The 18,454-nt window shown below is 40.9% G+C and overlaps 4 protein-coding genes across 4 annotated transcripts; 3 read left to right on the top strand and 1 right to left on the bottom strand.

The window, feature by feature from the left end:
- Positions 1–369: 369 nt before the first annotated feature.
- On the top strand, positions 370–3,471 carry vhl (von Hippel-Lindau tumor suppressor). The gene is made up of 3 exons (XM_040203198.2): positions 370–885; positions 1,315–1,428; positions 2,464–3,471. Exons 1-3 carry the CDS (start codon positions 579–581, stop codon positions 2,655–2,657), a joined length of 615 nt encoding a protein of 204 aa, XP_040059132.1. The 5' UTR covers positions 370–578; the 3' UTR covers positions 2,658–3,471.
- A 1,715-nt stretch (positions 3,472–5,186) lies between these two features.
- On the top strand, positions 5,187–11,154 carry tatdn2 (TatD DNase domain containing 2). Its single transcript, XM_040203193.2, has 7 exons — positions 5,187–5,472; positions 7,828–8,145; positions 8,303–8,692; positions 8,925–9,863; positions 9,984–10,111; positions 10,454–10,637; positions 10,742–11,154. The coding sequence occupies exons 2-7, from the start codon at positions 7,837–7,839 to the stop codon at positions 10,880–10,882; spliced, it is 2,091 nt and encodes a 696-aa protein (XP_040059127.2). The 5' UTR covers positions 5,187–5,472; positions 7,828–7,836; the 3' UTR covers positions 10,883–11,154.
- Positions 11,155–12,245: 1,091 nt separating this feature from the next.
- Positions 12,246–13,331, bottom strand: ghrl (ghrelin/obestatin prepropeptide). The gene is made up of 4 exons (XM_040204393.2): positions 13,080–13,331; positions 12,709–12,786; positions 12,513–12,624; positions 12,246–12,402 (listed from the first exon to the last, which is right to left on the bottom strand). Exons 1-4 carry the CDS (start codon positions 13,191–13,193, stop codon positions 12,383–12,385), a joined length of 324 nt encoding a protein of 107 aa, XP_040060327.1. The 5' UTR covers positions 13,194–13,331; the 3' UTR covers positions 12,246–12,382.
- Positions 13,332–13,923: 592 nt separating this feature from the next.
- On the top strand, positions 13,924–18,100 carry ccdc174 (coiled-coil domain containing 174). The gene is made up of 11 exons (XM_040204693.2): positions 13,924–14,336; positions 14,537–14,644; positions 14,751–14,851; positions 14,941–14,999; positions 15,086–15,236; positions 15,342–15,437; positions 15,543–15,679; positions 15,783–15,877; positions 16,048–16,195; positions 16,349–16,492; positions 16,776–18,100. Exons 1-11 carry the CDS (start codon positions 14,295–14,297, stop codon positions 17,546–17,548), a joined length of 1,854 nt encoding a protein of 617 aa, XP_040060627.2. The 5' UTR covers positions 13,924–14,294; the 3' UTR covers positions 17,549–18,100.
- Positions 18,101–18,454: the final 354 nt, after the last annotated feature.

Raw genomic sequence — 18,454 nt, 5'->3', positions numbered from 1 at the left:
GTTATTACAAAAAGTACAACGATATTATTGAAACAAAAATAAAAATAAAATAATGTATTATGTAAAATAACCACAGCTTGAGTTGTATTGTACATTTTATAAACCAATTGGAATAATATTGGTTACGGATGCATAACGGATTCATTTAATTTGGACTGCCTTATACAGTATAGCCGCCCATTGGCCCGAATAATTTTGAACTGTACAGAAACATAGACCAGCTCGGTATTTGAAATGAGACAAACAATCATTTAGAAGGAATGTGATGGTTCAACGTTTTTTAATTTATGACATATTTACTGTCATATTTCACTTACATCTCTTTGTAAAACAGTATGGTTTATGAAACACGTCCTACGTGAGACCGAAGCGTCGTCATGTCTTTCGACCAATCACAGCACTGGACACTCTGAGGTCCCACAACTAACCGGAAGAGTGAATGTAAACAAAGCAACTCGTTGAGATTGAGAAGTGCGTGTAAAAGGTTCTCCCGCTGTAGTTTAATGTAAATGTACTAGTTGCTCGTAATCCGTGTTTGTAAACGGTGTATTCATGTCGTTTGGCGAACCGAGTGATACATGTATCGCTGTTTCTACGATCTGTATCAACAGACATGGCTAGCTTCCCTACTGCGAGCTAGCGTTAGCAAAACAGCTAAACTCACTGCGCTAACGATAAAGTGTAGGATACCAGCACCAATGCCTCAGGAGGGAGAGCACTCTCTCCCGCTGGTTCGCTCCCTGAACAGTCACGTAGCCATTAGCGCTTTGTTTCGTAACCTCAGCCCCCGTGTTGTGCGACCACTGTGGATAGATTACCGCGGGGAACCTCGGGCGTACGTTGATTTACAGCCGGGAACAGGACGAGAAATGGCCACGTTTATCGGTAAGGCAGCTTCTATCACAAGCCTGCGTTACTGGATTTTATAGCCACTTGTCTCAGATTTGAACTACGTTCACGTTTCCAGCGGGGATAGAAGTACTCGGATATTTTACTAGAGTACAACAGTATTAGCATCGTAATGTAAAGTACCAAAAGTAAAAGTTTTCATTATGTAGAATGTCCTTTTTTAATGTGGATTCATGTTATAAATCGTATTATTGGTTAGAAAAATAGCTACTTTTTTTAAGTAACTAAAGTCAAATAGATGTATAGTGGAGAAGAGAGTACAATAATTCTCTCAGAACTTTGCTCAGTGCTGGACTGAATATGCTTGGCACTGTTTCCAGGTTTCCTATAGGGAGAAAGTATCCACATTTACAAAAAGACTATCATTTTCAATGTTTAAATGTGTTATATTTATTATTTTCCCAGGTCATCCATGGATGTTCCGGGATGCAATTTCTGATGAGCCACTTAATGTGAATGGCAAAGAATTGTTTCTCCCTAAACCAGCAGAGGGTAGAAATGCTGATATAAATTTACCAGGTATGACTAGCCCCATCTCTGTAAATGTATTTCACTACTACTCACAGAAACGCAACCAAAAGTGCTTACACCGTGGATTTATCAGAGATCACTTAGCTTGTTAATAAATTCCAGAATAAATCATGTTTGTGTGCTTTCAAAGGCTGTCTGCTTCATAAGGATTAATAACCATACCATACATTACCTATTTTGTATCATCTTAAATTCTTAATATTTCTTTGTGAATTTTCTATACTTCCCTAGGCACCCGGTGTAATGTTTAATGTAAAAACTCTATGAATTGTAGGTAATTCCTTCAGTCAAAGTCGTCCGACTTATTTAAATCATGCATAAATTGCTAAAAAATATATGGAAGCGACCCTCCAGCACTTGACTATTTGACAGTGGTACGGCCCTAAAGACACTCCTAAATTGTGCGCGTCAAAGGAATAGAGGTAACAGCATCTACATTTAAATTGGGATAGCTAGCAGTAAAGCTCTCACTCAATTTTATTTTATTTTGACAGTTTCATCTTACTTCACGTTAACGCTCAGTCGATTAAAAAACTTTTTTCTCTTGATAGTCATTGCCATAGACATTGTCATCCCTGTTGCCAGGCGCTCAGGTAGCTAAGGGGAGGAATGGAGGAAAGTGCAGTGTGATTTTTCTCTGGATCTTTTTAATTAATCCAATAAGCGAGCAAATGGGCCGTACAAACACTCCTATGGCCAAATGTGAGCTATAGATTGACACCACACATTAAGTTAAGTTGACGTGAATGTCATAAGTTATCAGTGTTGATTTGGCCATCCCTTTGACTTTTTTTTTAGTACAATTCTTGCCTTTCCGGTTCTGCTGTTATTGGCTTTTGTAACTGATGACTGTAAATTTAGATTGTATGGGCCGAGTAGTCGAGGTGAAATGCTTCCCCCTATTGATTTGGATTAAGTGGTTGTAAAACAGGGCTATTCAATCTGATAGTTGTTGCAGTTTGAAGAAAAGATGGTCCTTGGTTCTCAACGTTTGACAAACCCTTGTGTGTTGGGTTTACACAGTTTACAGCCTCAAGGATCGTGCTCTTCAGGTTATTCGGCGTCTGGTACGAGCAGAAGACTACAGGAGGTTGGAAATAGCTCGATGTCTCCACGAGGAGCTGGAAGATCAGCCCAGTGTTCTGAAAGATCTGCATCGCATAAACCAGCGAGTTGAGCAGCAGCTGCTGGAAAGGATCCAATGCCAGGAGGAATGAGTTATGAAACTATGGATAATGGTCACGTTTGAACAACAATATTGTATCCTACACGATTAGAATTAAAGAACCCTGAATTCATGAAATGTAATATCAGATATTCAAGTTACTTTTTAGGTGAGGGAGCGAGCAGTAGTTGCTCCTGAGGTCTCACACATTTACTGCGAATGATGATCTACTATTTGCTATATTATCGCATTGGCTTCGGCAAATGCTGCCTTCTGCAGAAAAAAGGTCTACCTAACGTTTACCTTTTAGGAAGAGGAGATTGTATATAATGTGATATTCAAATAAATTGTATTGTTGTACTGTTTTTACTTTAAAATAAATATTTAAGCATTTACATGTTTATTCTTAAAAGGCAATTGGGACATTTTGATTATCTTACTCACTTATTTTTTTATCATATATAGCCAGGTTTATATATATATATATACTCCCTCCAAGGAAATGCTATTACAGACAATAAGATAGATTTTTTTTCTACATTTGATATAGGTATGCCTGAGATGAGGGGATCTAAACTAATCCAGTTTACTGGTACCCTCAAAAACATCTTACAGATACCTGCTCTGGTAAATCTGGACTTTTTATCAGAATATACCTGCCACCATAAGTCTCTTTTTGTGTTGCAGCTGAAAAACAAAATCAGGCTGTGAAACACTGTAATTGAGGATTTATACTTTTGTTTTGATTTACTTATTGTAATTATTTGCTTATTCTGTTCCTCTGTCACCATGTTTCAAATACATACATTGTTACTGTATCTCAAGACCATCACCATTTGTAAAATAAATAAAATATATATTTCTTATTGGTCGGAAGCTGTGAAGACTTGATATTGAAGCTATTTGTTGACTGTTGTTTTTGATTGATCTACCCGGTACAAGATGAATAACTGCACATAATTGATGCTCACAAACACAAGGATGTCATTTTCAACTAAAATGCTAAAATCAGGACTACTGTTACCAAACATGTTGCTTAGCGACAAAGTAACATAACCCTTTAGTTGTGTGAATCGAGGTGAGCCGGCTGCATAAATATAAAAGGAACATGCAGGATAGGGAAAATAAAAAACATGGGAACCAGGTTGTTTTAGGGGAGAGAAGTAAGTAGTCTCTTTTAAAAGCGTCATCTGTGTCCCCCACACACACATACATGTTTTTGTTTGCTGCATTGTTTTGCATGATGTCATTGACTTGGACAAAGGAGTAGATGGTACCTTACATTCCTGATCCTGCAATTTACCTCATCAGCATAACATTTTGGCAAAGGATTCACCCAATAACGTTTCCACATGTCTAGAGAGACCACTGGAGCAAAATGAAAACAATGGTAAGAACAATTGAAACAAACCCTGCTTTCAAAAGAATAATCAAAATCTAATTACACTTACAAAAACATAGTTTGTATTCATGTGGTACTATAAACCGTTGTCCTCACCTAGGGGTTCCGGTTCATCTTAGATCTGTTCCAGCTGCCCTGAAGAGTTGGGTTTGTGAAAGTAATCCTATTTAAAAGATAATATTAAATTAAGAGCTGACCACGAGAGCACTTTGTACAATACAAAAAGGAAGCGAGTTCCGTTCATAGAAAAATGTGTCACTGATTTGGATTCCTTGTGTATGTATCACATGAAGATGATGAAAACTACCCCCAAAAGCAGCCTGTCCCTATTCCCTGCATCTTCCATGGTGCGAGCATACAGTAGGTCCCACATTGACAGTTATTTAAATATCATTCTCTTGTATTATTTGTGACTTTTTGGTTTAACTATAATGGCCCTCTCATGGCCCGGTTTAGGAATTAGTTCAACGGCCGTGCAGGGGGGGCTTCTCCTATTGGTTTATTGAACAGAAGGGCTCAGCATGTAAGCAATGATCCAAGCAGTAAGCAAGTGTCATCTATCCAAGAATATCTGTGACATTCAAATTCCCATTCAATAAATCAAGTTAATTTCTGATCCTGCTGTTCAGACATAACACAGTGTTCTCAGCCTTTCAAAGTTGACAAAGTAGCTCAAATCTCCTGCTGCTTTGTCCCTTATCCATAATTATCTCATGCGGATCTTCTATGGCTGTTTACAATTAATTTTATGTGGGTACAGTGGATCGCGTAAACAGAAATCCATATTTTCTGTATTTAATAAAAGGAATTTAAACAGTTCTAAATATCACAAGCAGCATTTTTAAGAGAAATATCTGTCACATCTTGTGACTTCTCTTTTCCAGTTTGATATAAAACACAATTGTATACAATTTATGTTAGTCCCTGCTCCATTTTCTTATCAGTTTGGGGATACTTGGCCTGAAACACCTTGTCGATCTCTGCTGTAGGCTGAACTGTGTATCCCACATTTATTTTATTCAGTATTTAAACCCTCCTTTTTTATTTAGAGTTAAAATTGAGCAAGGCACTAGGAATAAAAAGCACATCATTTGTACTGTATAAATAAAATGTGTCTTGTGTTGTGTTCTGTTTACCTAATTGCCAAACTCGACAGTTTTCGCGGTTCTTGTTGCCCATTAGTCAAATCCCGTGGAATCGATCTCGCGAGATGTAGATTAACTCGTTCTGCTTTAGTTTAAACCAAACACAATCTGGCGGTTAATTTATTCATACACACTTTGAAATTGAATACCATAGTTAAACTTCTAAAACACGTGGTCATATTTAGCTTTTTTATTTAGAAACGTTAAAAGCGGATGTTGGTGTCAGCCAGCCAGCCAGAGAGGAGAATGGCTGACTGAACTAACTTAACGCTGATTGTTTTAACGCGCTTTGCAGTCCATCCTGTGCGGATTCTGTGAAGGTAACGTGACAAATCCTTGAAATTACCTATTTGAATAATATATATGTATTTGTGATAACGCAGTTTGAAGTAATAATAAAAATACATTGCATTTACGCGTCTTTTCGTTGCCAAAACAAGAATGTACTGTCCGTGTCGCAGTTCAAATCACAGTAAAAATAGCTCAAGTTAGCTAGTTTGCTAATGTGAGGTGCTACCGGACTGTCTCATTTATTGCCTAAATTAAGTTACATGTCAACAATGTCTGCCACACTTCTTTCCCACCGAGGTCTACTCACAGCTGCACAAACTCCCCCCGAAAAACGATTGTAACTTTTGACCCGGAGAAAACCCGTATCGTTATAGAATTAACTAGTGGGCACACTAACTTGAGTTAGCTAATGTTGCCTGTTAACCGTAATGTTAAATTAGCTAGCTAATAGATAATCTGGTAGCCGCAATGTGCGCGCAAAATATATTTTTTTGATTTCAGTATTCTTAAAATTAACAGTTATAAAAAAATAAGTTGATATACAATTCAAAACATTTTATTTGATAACTAGAAATAAAAAAACACTTAAAATTCTGCAAGCAATATAAAATAAGGAAAAAAATCTGTATGAATTTACATGATGATATAAAATTATATTCAGTACATATGCAGGCAGTGCTATGGTGTCACAATAGCAACTGCACCAGCAGACTAAAATTTATTTATTTACTCCTGAAGTGCTCACCTAAAGGTATTATCCCTTTTGTGGCTAAATGGGTAAAAAACTCTGGCTTCTACAATGGCTTCAATATATATATATATATATATATATATATATATATATATATATATATATATATATATATATATATATACGGTACAGTGGTGTAGTGGTTAGCACTCTCGCCTCCCAGAGAGATGCCTCGGGTTCAACTCCACCCAGTGGTGCCTCTGTGTTAGGTGGTGTAGGCTAAGCCTGCATGGGATTCACTCCATACTTGTAAAAGTAATGAAAAAAGTTTTTGGGGTCGTCGTGGCGCAGGGGTTAGAGAAGCCTAGAGAAGGCTGCCCCATGTTCTGCCCCATGTTCCATGTCGAAGTGTCCCTGAGCAAGACACCTAACCCCTAATTGCTCCCCGGGCAAAAATGTGAAAAAGCCATGGGTTTAAAGTGTAATGTAAGTCGCTTTGGATAAAAGCGTCTGCTAAATGACCTGTAATGTAATGTAATGTAATGTAATATATATATGAAGTAGCCATATTATTACAAATACAAACCAATCATAGCAACAAACAGTCACATGATGTTAATCTGTTATTGTACGGCTGCATGTTGAGACACTGCTTTGCCACCCAGCATGTTGTATGCATATATCCAAATCAATAGGTTTTATGGGAATTTCTCATTGTTAACAGTACAATGTAACTTATCCTGCATTACTGTCTCTCATATACACAAACACGCACACACACATAGATATATATGTATATATCCAAATAGCTTTCATAACTCCTCAATATTTGAAACGTTATAATGCATCTTATCAATATTTACAATTTGCATTCCTTCGGGGTGCTGCCTGAAAGTGGTTATCGTAACCAAGGCAACACGTGCAAACTGGTCTTAGCCCATAAAGAAGCCATTGTATCACTTTTCGGCGTTTTATGACTAAACAAATTACACCTAACAACACTCACACTCCTAAGGGCCGTATAGTATTGTCACATATGGTCAAAATATGAAAAGAAAACGGCAACAGTCGAAGTAGCTGTCGTGAAGCCACGACTCGCCGCAGCAACTCGACCTGCAGATAACAGGTGTACTTAAACTGCATTATATTCTCGAAATACTAAAAGTAACTGCCGCTGCACTTCTCCCAAACAATCGCAGCACTCTCACCCTCCGTGGCAACACTCCCTTAAACTCTAGGTACCTCTATCAGCCGAGGCACAGCTCCCTTAGGTCGTGGCAACGCTCCTTTAACTCTGGGCACCGCTCGAGGTACCTCTCTCGACCGAGGGACCGGTCCCTTGCTTTTATATACGTACTGCATGCCTTGTGGGGCTATTTCTGTTGTTAAACTTAGTATTATAGTTCTACTTGTAATGCTTAATTTGTTCTGAGCTGCCAAGGGACTATGGATACAAATAAACTTTAAACGGTAATCTGGTAGACCATATAATGGTGCCATTTTTTTTTTAAACTACACTGTAAATAAATCATACATACACTTTAGCATGATACTTTACCTAAAATGTTAGTCAATTCTCAAAATACTTGGTGATTGTTTTTCTGTTGATCAACTAATTTGAGAAATTGAACAGTGGTGATGTTTGTGTGTTTTCTAAAGCTCGTAATTCATGTCTCTCTCTGGTTTGGATTAGAGAGCTGACATGGACAGCAGCAAAAAGAAATTGCTGATTAAGTGGCTACAAACTGCAACCACCTCGCCTACAAATCTTCATGAGAGAGATCCTGGTTTAGGCACACCTTCTCAATGGAAAACCCCACCGGTTGAAGTTGCAGATGCCTTGCTCCTTGGTGACTCTCCAGAACCTGTAGGTCTCGGAGCGATGAGTCTGGGCCGAGTCTGGACCCCCGAGAGAAAAGCGGCGGTGGTCTGTGAAAGTGCGCCATCTTTGGGTAAAGTCAAGCTGAGGAAGCTTTCCGCGAAAAACTATGAAAATGTCATGAATTCAGAGGTAAACCTTTTCTGTTAATCTTGCTCTGCCCATCTTTGTAATTGTCGATCTAAATCATTTTATTATAGCTGAAGTCTCCAATCTGTTATCTATTGCATTATGTTAGTTCTGTAAAGACATCGCTGATTTATTTGTACATATTCACCATCATTATCAGGAGAAACCTACTGACATCTCACCCAGGCAGCTGGAATCCCCAGAGAGAGCACCTTCACCTCCAACTCACTCTTTCATCATAAAAAAGAAAGCGAGAACACCCGAGGAGGCCTCAAAGACCATCTACAGGAAGGCAGTGGTCGCAGCCATTGACAGCGCGAACGGCAGCACTACTAGTTTTCCCAGGGCTTTGCCATTTGTGTCTTCGCCATTGAAGACGGAAACACCCAATCCAACGTTTGAAAGAGCAAGTGACAAGAGTCCCTTGATCCCAGCGGAGTACAGATCCGAGCACAGCGACACTGTCCAGGAGGAACAGTGGTGCCCCCTCCAGGTGTTGGAGGACACGGAAGTCCAAATTGACAGCTTTGAGTTTAAAACAGACTCAAGAGTAAGTTAACTGACAAATTATTTTCTTGTTCTAGTTTTACTCAATATTTTAGTCTCGGGCAATCTATTAGATCATTTTTAATTTTAGTTCATCTTTAAATTTTCTGTGTTCATCAAAAGCATCCATAGCAAAGGTTCAATGTACGTCCTTACAATATAGTGACCACAAAAAAAGTCATCAAGTCACAGGGGGAAAAGAGCTCTCATCTTTTAATTTTGTCTACGTTTTTCAGAGTGTTATGCTGGATTCACCAAAGACGTCCACTGCCCCAAACTCTGTGCTTGTAGAAACAACCTCTCAAGTCCAGTCCTTTGCTGCAGAAAATAAACCAGAAGCCGAGTGCTGTGACCCCATGGAGTATACACCTAATTCTTCATCTACTCTCAAGATTCACCAGAATGAACCTTTTGACAGCCAAGAATGGGGAAGTCCACCAGTGTATACTTCTTTCACCTTTTCTTCCCCAAATGAGACTCCTGGGGTCGTCCAGGACGCGCCTTATCCATTGTCACACGGGGGCGTTTGTGTCTCCGTAAAGCAGCCCCACCAAACAAAAGTTGCCCCGCCACACGCATCCAAAGTTGAGACTGACAATTTCAACCTGATTGCCTACAGGGACCCCTTTGCACTGCCACTAATTTCCAAAAGAGTATTGAACCATCGCGTGAAGTCAGCAACCACACGCAGGCAGTCAGATAGTGCTTCCATGCGTTACCCCACCGGCTCCCTTACTCACGGCGGCACTCTTAAAAGAAGATTATCACTTGGCGCACAACCTATGTGGAGCAGTTACCCCTTCCCGGACAGTCAAGTGGGTTTTGTAGATACACACTGCCACATAGACATGCTGTATGCAAAGCTTGGCTTCAGTGGGACGTTCAACAGCTTTCGGAATCACTACAAAAGCAGCTTTCCACCAGAGTTTAGAGGCTGCATTGCAAATTTTTGCAACCCTAGACTCATGGTGAAAGAGGCACTGTGGGAAGGTTTGCTGGCTGAGGACATGGTGTGGGGGGCATTTGGGTGCCACCCCCACTTTGCAAAAGACTACTCAAGTGTCCAGGAACGGGACATACTAAAGGCCATGCAGCATCCAAAAGCTGTGGCGTTCGGGGAGATCGGCTTGGACTACTCCCACAAGAACTCCACCAACGAGTTCAAGCAAAAACAGGTCGGAAATATCTGTGTTTAGCTTAAGCTAAAATGACCATTATCATTGGTAAGATACTGGAAATAATTTTATTGCAAAATAACGAGTGGCGTGGTCCTTGTTTTGTTTTTCTCTGCAAAGGTGTTTGAGCGCCAGCTGCGTCTCGCGGTGTCCATGCAGAAGCCCCTGGTCATCCACTGCAGGGATGCTGACAATGACCTGCTGGAAATTATGAAGAAGTGTGTGCCGAGGGACTACAGAATTCACAGGTGTCTTGGGAGGGAAAGTCTTATTATTCTCATGAAATAATCTGAAATATTTGTCTTTTTGGTTACAACCCTTAAATTACACCCTGTTTTTATTGTATTTAGGTTCGCCTTTCAAGTGATAGCGTCATGTAATTAAATTATCATTATTTCGCAAAACAGTCACAGGAACTTAATGCATTTGTTGCTGTGGTTGGCAAATATATAATTTCTCACTTTTGGCAGCAGAATTGTTTATTTTATTCAAATTAACTCAAAGTTCAACATTGCTCAGAACTGAAGGACCCTCAAAGAGGAAACAGTTGAGCATTTCATCGAGTGATTTTCTCACTTATGCGTTTCCAGACACTGTTTCACAAACAGCTATCCAGTGATTGAGCCCTTCCTCAGAGAGTTCCCAAACCTGTATGTGGGCTTCACCGCCCTGATAACCTACTTCAAGGCCACTGAGGCCCGAGACGCTGTCCGCCAGATCCCTCTGGACCGCATCGTGTTGGAGACGGACGCACCGTATTTCCTGCCAAGACAGGTGCATTTAAAAGGAAACCTGAGCGCTGCTCTAGCGCTGACCGCACCGATACAATGGAACAAAGTACATTTTGCCAACGTGTGATAAGTGTGCCTCTCCAACAGGTGAGGAAAGATGTCTGCCGATTTTCCCACCCTGGCATGGGGATCCACACGCTGCATGAGTTGAGCCTGCTGAAGGGAGAGGACGTGGCGACGGTCCTCACCACTGTCCGAGACAACACCCGCCAACTCTACGGAGTTTGATCTTAGTCTTGGAGGGCTGGTTAGTCATACAAACAGACTATGTCCCTTTTTGTTATGGAGTTCTCAATCCGCCACTTAGAGAGCAGCGGAATTTTAAATAAACGAAAAGACTTTCGTATAGGAGGCAATTATGTCTCTTGTCTGAAATACTGTATGTTATTGTTCCTCCAATATTCATTGCTTTTGTGACATCTGCTGTTTGGATGTTTGTCTCGTTCAGCTGGCGTTACGTTTGTTGTACAGTGGGCACACATTAAAAACCTATTATCCCAGTTTTCCTTTATTTCTGCATTTAGGTTTTATTGAATCATCTTTGAATGCATTGGTGGTGACTATGGAGCACCTGCAGATGGAGACTTAGCAGAATATGGTTTCATACAGAAACACATTGATTCTCGTGAGGACGGCCCGTTCCCTTGTTTTGATAAAATATTTCACACACATTTGGCTGAAGTGCTTTTTATTTTAGGAATGATCAGCGCTGCCTACCTGGGAGTTTTTCTGAGGGAGTGCAAACCAGATAACTGATAGATGAATAAATGTTTCTCTTGTACATACATCTTCAAGAGGGATTTTTTGAAATACAGACCTAAACCCCTTTTGTTTTCCAGGTTCTAAATCAAAGATTAATTTAAAAGAGTTCCGAGCACATAGTGTTCATGGTTGTTTATCTGTGTTTATTGAAAGCTACTGGATGGAATGTAGGACACACTCGAGCATCGGGGCAGTATGTACTTTGCTGTGTTTGACAACATTTCTCAGAATGGAACAGGATGTTTTTTTTGCGGTGTTGGTCATTATTCACCTGTCGGGTACATTTTTGTATACAATACCTTATTACGAGTCTTTGTGTCGTGGCAAGTGCATAACCTGCAATATGACAAAGAGATTCAACCTGGGTTTTTTCTTATCGTTTGCTTAAAGATTAGACAGAAAGACAAAAGATGAGTTGATGCTTTATTGTTGCAGGCACGTGTGGGTCTCTGAACAAAACAAATGAAAGTGGATTTATTACTGAACAACATTAGATCACTGCACTGGATATGAGTGGCTCATAAGTGGACAGTTTTAAAATGGCGAGAAATCAAAACAAATTCCACTAAGATCAATGTTTAAATGTGTCAAAATCATAACTCAAGTTTCATATAGAACTATAATGATTTATATCAGCTCCTGTATTCTATTAAACCATATTTATATCAGCCAAGCTTTCATAATGAGGTGATGTGATCGAAGCTAATTCAGATCTATAGATGAGGAAGACCCTGGGATGTGGTTGAAAGCTCCAGAAAGATCTTGTGTCAATCTTACGCAAGGGTTGACCTGATAGAAAGTCTTATTTTTTAGTTTGTAATGACGAATATCAGCAGATTCTCAAAATAGTTTTAAGAGCATTGAGCAAATCAGTTTTGAGGAGACCAACACATGCAGGCTGCTACTAATTAAAGAGGAAATGGGAAGGCATTGAGACAGCAACATTTACATTCTTCTCCATGATCTTCAAAGTTGTGTTGGGCTCTCTGAAACAAGATGAAACATATCAAAAAAAAACATTTAAGAATATGTTTAATTATTTGATACGAGCCACGAGCAACTTTTAAATGCGTGAAACAAGAGAGTTCAGGGAAACCTTTTGGAGGCTCTGTGCTTCCCAGCAGCTGCCGGATGATTTGCAGCACTACACCGTACTGCTCAAAGTCCTCCTCTCTCACAGTGAAGCCAATATCGAAGGGGGGGCTTATCTACTCAGAGGAAAAGAAGACCGTGCAGTTATAGGGAGGATTTCGAGGGATGATCTGTAGTATGGTGAGATCATTTCAACTCACTGTGATGTGGTTGTCCACAGCAGGCTGACTAAGCTCTTCCATGACTTGGCGGCCGACTCTGGGCGGCTTCCCCTTGTTCTGTGGTTGACCCGGAACCGAGAAATCTCATAAGCGTAAAGAATTCCCTTTCACATTAGTGCAGTAAACGAGAGGATACAATTCCCGGGTCTTGAATAAAGTCTATGCAGTCGGTGCGAACTATGATTTCACCATCCGTACTGGCCTTAGTTCCTCCCATGTCATGTGTCAAATGTTCCCCCTTTGGCACCATGCGGCCAATATACAGAATCACATGTTGAATTTTGAGTCACAAAAGAGATACATGATTACATTATAAGAGCTAAAGAATGAAGCGAGAGAGAGCCTCTTACCTGAGGTTTCTGTGACGGGCTGAGGAAGCTGGAGCCTGCGCTGGTCGACTTGCACCACAAGGTCAGGGAGCACAACAGGAAGGCGAGCAAACAGGTGTTTCTTTTCACAAACATGATGGAATTGAAATCACCGTTTGATCTACTGCACAAAGTATGAAGAAATAATCTAAAGTATAAAGAGTTGAAAAGATTGATCTGCTAATCGGATTCTGACAGCCACCTCTCCTTCAAAATGTCTTTGACTCTGTTGGAAAGCTTGTGGCTTCACACCGTTATATAGTTTCATCCTCTTTCGTTTTGGTTTACAAATGCATCTCATATCTTGGTAGCGTTGGACTGTTCAAATGTTTAAATTGATAACGGAGTGGGCATTTCTCTGTTGTACACTAATAGCAAGGCGGCTGATCCTCTTATCTATTCCAGGTGATGGAGACAATTGAATCGCTGTAATAGAGATCCTGATAACTGGGAGTGAACGTCTACAGGAACATGTCAATATTAAGCTATTATTCCAAGAACACAGGACACATGGAAATTATTGCAAATAATGTTTACTCAGGGGAAGATATATCATATCAATACAGTTAGACATTAACCACAATACTGAACAGGCACACTGCACAGCGGCTAATAACGCTCCTATAGTGTTGTTGTGCATCAAACTGAGGAATTTGCCTAAATCGTAGCCCATTTATGTATATTTGTATTGGATTAAAACATCTACCAATCTGACCGAGCAAATCATCAGGGGAATAATAGGAGATTCTCCACAATACTTTCACACATTGGTTGGCCATACGCAACAGAACATTTGTATTTGTTTTCTTTTGAAGCCCGTGGGCTTGGATTAGGAAGCGATATTCTTCCTAGGAGGAAGATGATCACAAACCAATTTTAAACAGGACGGGCACAATTATTTTTAACATCACTTCCACATATTCTGCCTTTTCTTTGTTATGGGAAACGATGGGATCAATTCAAATATACTTTTCAGAGACACAGTTGCACCTGAGACAAAGATAAATGCAACAGATCCAGGTTATGAAGGGGGGAGCAGATTGGGACAGTGTGGTCGGTACTGTATTTACAGCAAAACGCCTCTAGGCGGCGGTAATGAATCGTTTTACTACACAGAGAAGAAGAAACAACGAAGAAGTCAGCGCAGTCAGCGCCGCAGCGGCCACAGCAATATGCTGTAAGAAATAACTCCTAAACATGGACAAAAAGAAGAAGCCCTTCGCCGTGACCGCTTCATCTGTGAGTTACGTTGAGAAGCTTATCTTTTAAATGTTTTTGAAGGAGCTTCTCAATATTTATACCCTGCGTGACATTAAATACAAACTAATAACAGCTAACGAGAGCTTAACGTTGCATCCGGGTGACGTGCTAGCATGTACAAACTATAGCTAGCGTTAGCTTGAATACAAACATGTAACGTTATGTATTCTTTCTCACAGCTGGTGGACCTTAAAGCGGAACTATACAGGAAGCAGGAACAATTCAAACAGGAAAAGCTTGGGCATGAAAATGGGGGAGCTGGATTCACATCAAAGTCCAAAGTTAAGGTACAGTAAACGTTGCTGTTCTCCTCTGAACAATGTTTTTACCGAAGTTAAGTCTGCCGTGTCAGCTTGACGAACCAGGGCGTCGTGTCTTAATTGTCCTCTGTAGAAACCTAATGTCTGGAGTAAACAAAACACGGGGGTTTCTGCAAGAGCTGAGAAAGACGCTGAGCAGCTGGCCGAGGAGCAGACCAGCCTTGACACATCCCGGTGCGTTCAACACATGAAGATCACCAGTAGAGTTATTCTCATCATCAGTGAACTAAACGTCTGACTCCTCGTCTATCTACTTTTAACAGACGCAAGTTGGAGGAGAAGGCCAAACTCTATGAGCAGATGACAAGGGGAGACTTTCCTGGTTGGTTGAGTGCAATTGATATCTGATAGTTAGTTGTGCAGGGATGTGTATTTACTTTGTGATCATTTTGTCTTGTAACGCCTCAGATGAAGAGACGGAGGGACTGTTCCTGGTTGATTTCACCCAGAAGATTATTGACAAAAAGAGAGAAATGTATGAACAGAAGGAAACGGAACGAAAGGATGAGGAGAGCGACAACTCATCTGTCCCCCCTCCTCAAAATCCAGATGAGGAATGGTAACGTCTGATTGATTTGATTTCTAATTTAAAAAGTGAAACCACATACATACCATGGTGAAGGTTATTGGTAAACCGTTCTCCTTCTGCGTTCTTTCTCTTTAGGGTGGATTATGTTGACGCTTTGGGCCGATCTCGAAGATGCATGAAGAAAGACCTGCCAGGTTTCAAGAAAATGGACCAAGACTTTACAGGAAAAGGGTAAATATACTACGATTAAAAAGTATTTAAAGGACCAAGAGATAGTTTCTCAATATTGGTGATACTGAGAGATGCAATGTTTTTGGATGTGATTCTTCCATATAGAAAAGCTTCAGATGATAAGACCTTACTCTCGGAGGACATGCGTCGAGAGCTGCAGAGGCAGGAGTGGGAGAGGGAGGAAGAGGAGGCTATGAAGAAGCCCGTAGGACCGATCCACTACGAGGATATTAGGGGACAAGGTTACCTTTTTTTAATTGATGACTGAAATGCTTGTGCTCACATTTAAAACCAAGGATTAAGTCCTTTGCTGTAGAAGTAATGTTGTGTGTCTGTTCATCTCAGAGGCTCGAGATCTCGGTGTAGGTTACTTTGCGTTTGCTCATGATGAAGAGCAACGCAGAAAGCAGAGAGAAACTCTGGACATGCTGAGAGACCAGGTGAGCTGCTGATGTATGGACAAATGGAAACCTAGAAATTTGGGTTTAGTGTGTGTCTTTATAGAGTTGTCTCAGAAACTATACACATATGTCCACATTCATACGTATGTACATCTAGTATAGTATTGGCTCAGCACTTATTTCTCGTCTATATCTGTCCTGTGCTTTAGACAACAGATCAGCGCACCAAGAGGGAACAACTGAAGGACAAGAGGCAGGCCATCCTGCGGGCCCGCTTGGCCAAAGTGAGGCAGAGGAAGATGAAGAAGGCCAAGCTGGATGGCACTGAGGACGAGCAGGGAGAGGGAGAGACTGAAGGTGAGTCCACAACCGCGTCAGATCAAAATCAGCCATGGCCTTCATTTGGTATCAAATAATTTGAGTTATTTGCATATAAAGTATTTTTGCACAATGCAATTCAATAATCACAGATAATGTTAATGATGATTGTTTTGAACTCCTTGTCTTTAGGAGTGGAGGACGAAGGTGAATCTTCTCCTCCACCGGAGGACTCCCCAGAAATAAGCACAGTGAAGAAGGTGGTAGTGGAGATCCAGGAAAGGAAGGACACCAAACCAGGAGTTCCTCATGTCAGAGAATGGGACAGAGGCAAAGGTAATCTTTATTATAGTTCCATATTAAAAAAATAAAATGTATCTCAGTACATTATTTCATGAAGTGCGTCCAAACCATTGACTTACTGTATGATGCATTGCATTATTTTATAAACTACTTTAAGTTACACAAAAGTCAAATAGTATTTATGCCAAGCTCAAATCTGCAGTTGCAATGTCAAGTTATGGGTTCAAACGTTTGAAGTACAGATTAGAATTCCCCAAGATTAAAATAAAGCTCTTATCCATTGTCAAATACTTACTTGTTTAACTTTTTCTTACAGAATTTATGTTTACCGAGTGGACATCTCGGCGTCGGGAAGAGCGAGATTCCGATTTTGCTCCCCCCTCTGCGTACTTTACTGAGAGGAATAGACCAGGGAAGTTTCAAACTAAGGAGAATAAATCCAAGATTCCCTTTAAGTGGACCAAAGACCCAGGAGGAATCTCTGAGAGCAAGGAGGAACCACAGTCTCAGCCTGAAACAGTTCCTTCACCACCACCACCACCACCACCACCTCCTCCTCCTCAACAAAGTCCTCCACCTCCACAAAGTCCTCTACCTCCATCACAACCACAGACATCATCGCAGACATCACCTACCGATCACCCAGCAGCTTCAGCTCCTTTGTCTGCTCCTCCTTTTAATCCCCAGTCGCCTTTTCATCCACTTTATCCTCAATTTCCTTCTACTCAGTTTGCTGGACCACATCAGCTGCCTCCCCTGTTTCCCCCACAGTACCCAAACCACTATTCACCCCATTATCCTGCCCAGTATCCCCCCCATTATCCTGCCCAGTATCTTGCCCAGTATCCTCCTCAGTATCCTCCTCAGTATCCACCGCAGTATCCACCGCAGTATCCTCCTCAGTATCCATCTTATGGGTATCCAGCTCAGCCCCAGCCCCAGCCCCAGCCCCAGCCCCAACCCCAGCCCCAGCCTCAGCCTCAGCCTCAGCCTCAGCCCCAGCAGCCTGCAGACCGCAGCCAGGCTCCACAGCCCACGGAGAGTCTGGACGACATGCTTTCCTTCTACCGAAACACTACTATGTCATAATTAACGTGTAGTTGCTTCGTACTAAAGTGTAAATATATGGAGTTTTTGAATTTAATAAATACCAGGAAATTAGCTGGATTTTAGTTCATTTTAGTAGTGTTGAACATATAAGGCTTCCACCTGGTGCGATAAGTATGAGGGTATAAAGTGAAGTGACTATTTGTAGTTCGCTGCAGTATGAAAATATCCACCAGATGGACCTGTAAATCTGCTGTGATCTAGCTGACCTGTCGGACATCCTTATAGTGCTGCAATTATTCCACATGCATTGTCAATTTTATCAGCTGATCATTTTACTTAAAAATGATCAATTGTCACGTTTTAAAATGGGGAAAACACCCTCCACACAGGGTCGCGGGAGGGCTGGAGTCTATCCCAGCCAACTTCGGGCGACAGCCAATCGCAGGGCTCATCCAACAATCCATAAACCAAAAGTATTCTGTGTGGTCTCAGAAGAGAAAAAAGCAGCCGATTTAACAACTGGAAAAGTAGAATTGTTTTAGCTCTAAATGATGAACTATAACTATTTTAATTAAAAATCTCTCCACTGTGTCTCATGTCTCTAGTGCTGCTATGTCATGTCCTTAAAAATCTCAGTTCCCAAGTCACAGGAAGAGCAGTTCTGTTCAGTTTTATCTTCAGCTACGTGCCACAAACTCCAAGGCGAGGTCTTCTTTGGTGGTATATTATGTGACGCGAGTGCCTTTTTAAAAGAGCACTTTGTAACCTGAGGGCAGAATCCATTGCAATAGAAGATGATTCAATAACTCATCAGTCTCGTACTGTCACCAATTTAACCTTAATGCACATCAAAGCAATTTTTCCTATTAGTTTCCCCCTACTTGCATATCCTGGACATGATGAGCACGATGCACTACACCGATAAAGTACACAAAGTCTTTAGAT

Source organism: Gasterosteus aculeatus, chromosome 17 (genome assembly GCF_964276395.1).
Source record: "Gasterosteus aculeatus chromosome 17, fGasAcu3.hap1.1, whole genome shotgun sequence".
Lineage (NCBI taxonomy): Eukaryota > Metazoa > Chordata > Actinopteri > Perciformes > Gasterosteidae > Gasterosteus > Gasterosteus aculeatus.
This window is presented reverse-complemented; position numbering and strand designations above follow the sequence as displayed.

Coding starts and splice junctions, on each gene's coding strand:
- vhl (XM_040203198.2), top strand. CDS start 579: ATGTATCGCTGTTTCTACGATCTGTATCAACAGACATGGCTAGCTTCC. Junction 886..1,314: donor AGAAATGGCCACGTTTATCG/GTAAGGCAGCTT, acceptor TTATTTTCCCAG/GTCATCCATGGATGTTCCGG. Junction 1,429..2,463: donor TGCTGATATAAATTTACCAG/GTATGACTAGCC, acceptor GGGTTTACACAG/TTTACAGCCTCAAGGATCGT.
- tatdn2 (XM_040203193.2), top strand. CDS start 7,837: ATGGACAGCAGCAAAAAGAAATTGCTGATTAAGTGGCTACAAACTGCA. Junction 8,146..8,302: donor AAAATGTCATGAATTCAGAG/GTAAACCTTTTC, acceptor CATCATTATCAG/GAGAAACCTACTGACATCTC. Junction 9,864..9,983: donor ACGAGTTCAAGCAAAAACAG/GTCGGAAATATC, acceptor TTCTCTGCAAAG/GTGTTTGAGCGCCAGCTGCG.
- ghrl (XM_040204393.2), bottom strand. CDS start 13,193: ATGTTTGTGAAAAGAAACACCTGTTTGCTCGCCTTCCTGTTGTGCTCC. Junction 12,787..13,079: donor GCCCGTCACAGAAACCTCAG/GTAAGAGGCTCT, acceptor GGTCAACCACAG/AACAAGGGGAAGCCGCCCAG. Junction 12,403..12,512: donor AAGCACAGAGCCTCCAAAAG/GTTTCCCTGAAC, acceptor ATCTTGTTTCAG/AGAGCCCAACACAACTTTGA.
- ccdc174 (XM_040204693.2), top strand. CDS start 14,295: ATGGACAAAAAGAAGAAGCCCTTCGCCGTGACCGCTTCATCT. Junction 15,000..15,085: donor GACAAGGGGAGACTTTCCTG/GTTGGTTGAGTG, acceptor GTAACGCCTCAG/ATGAAGAGACGGAGGGACTG. Junction 16,196..16,348: donor GGGAGAGGGAGAGACTGAAG/GTGAGTCCACAA, acceptor CCTTGTCTTTAG/GAGTGGAGGACGAAGGTGAA.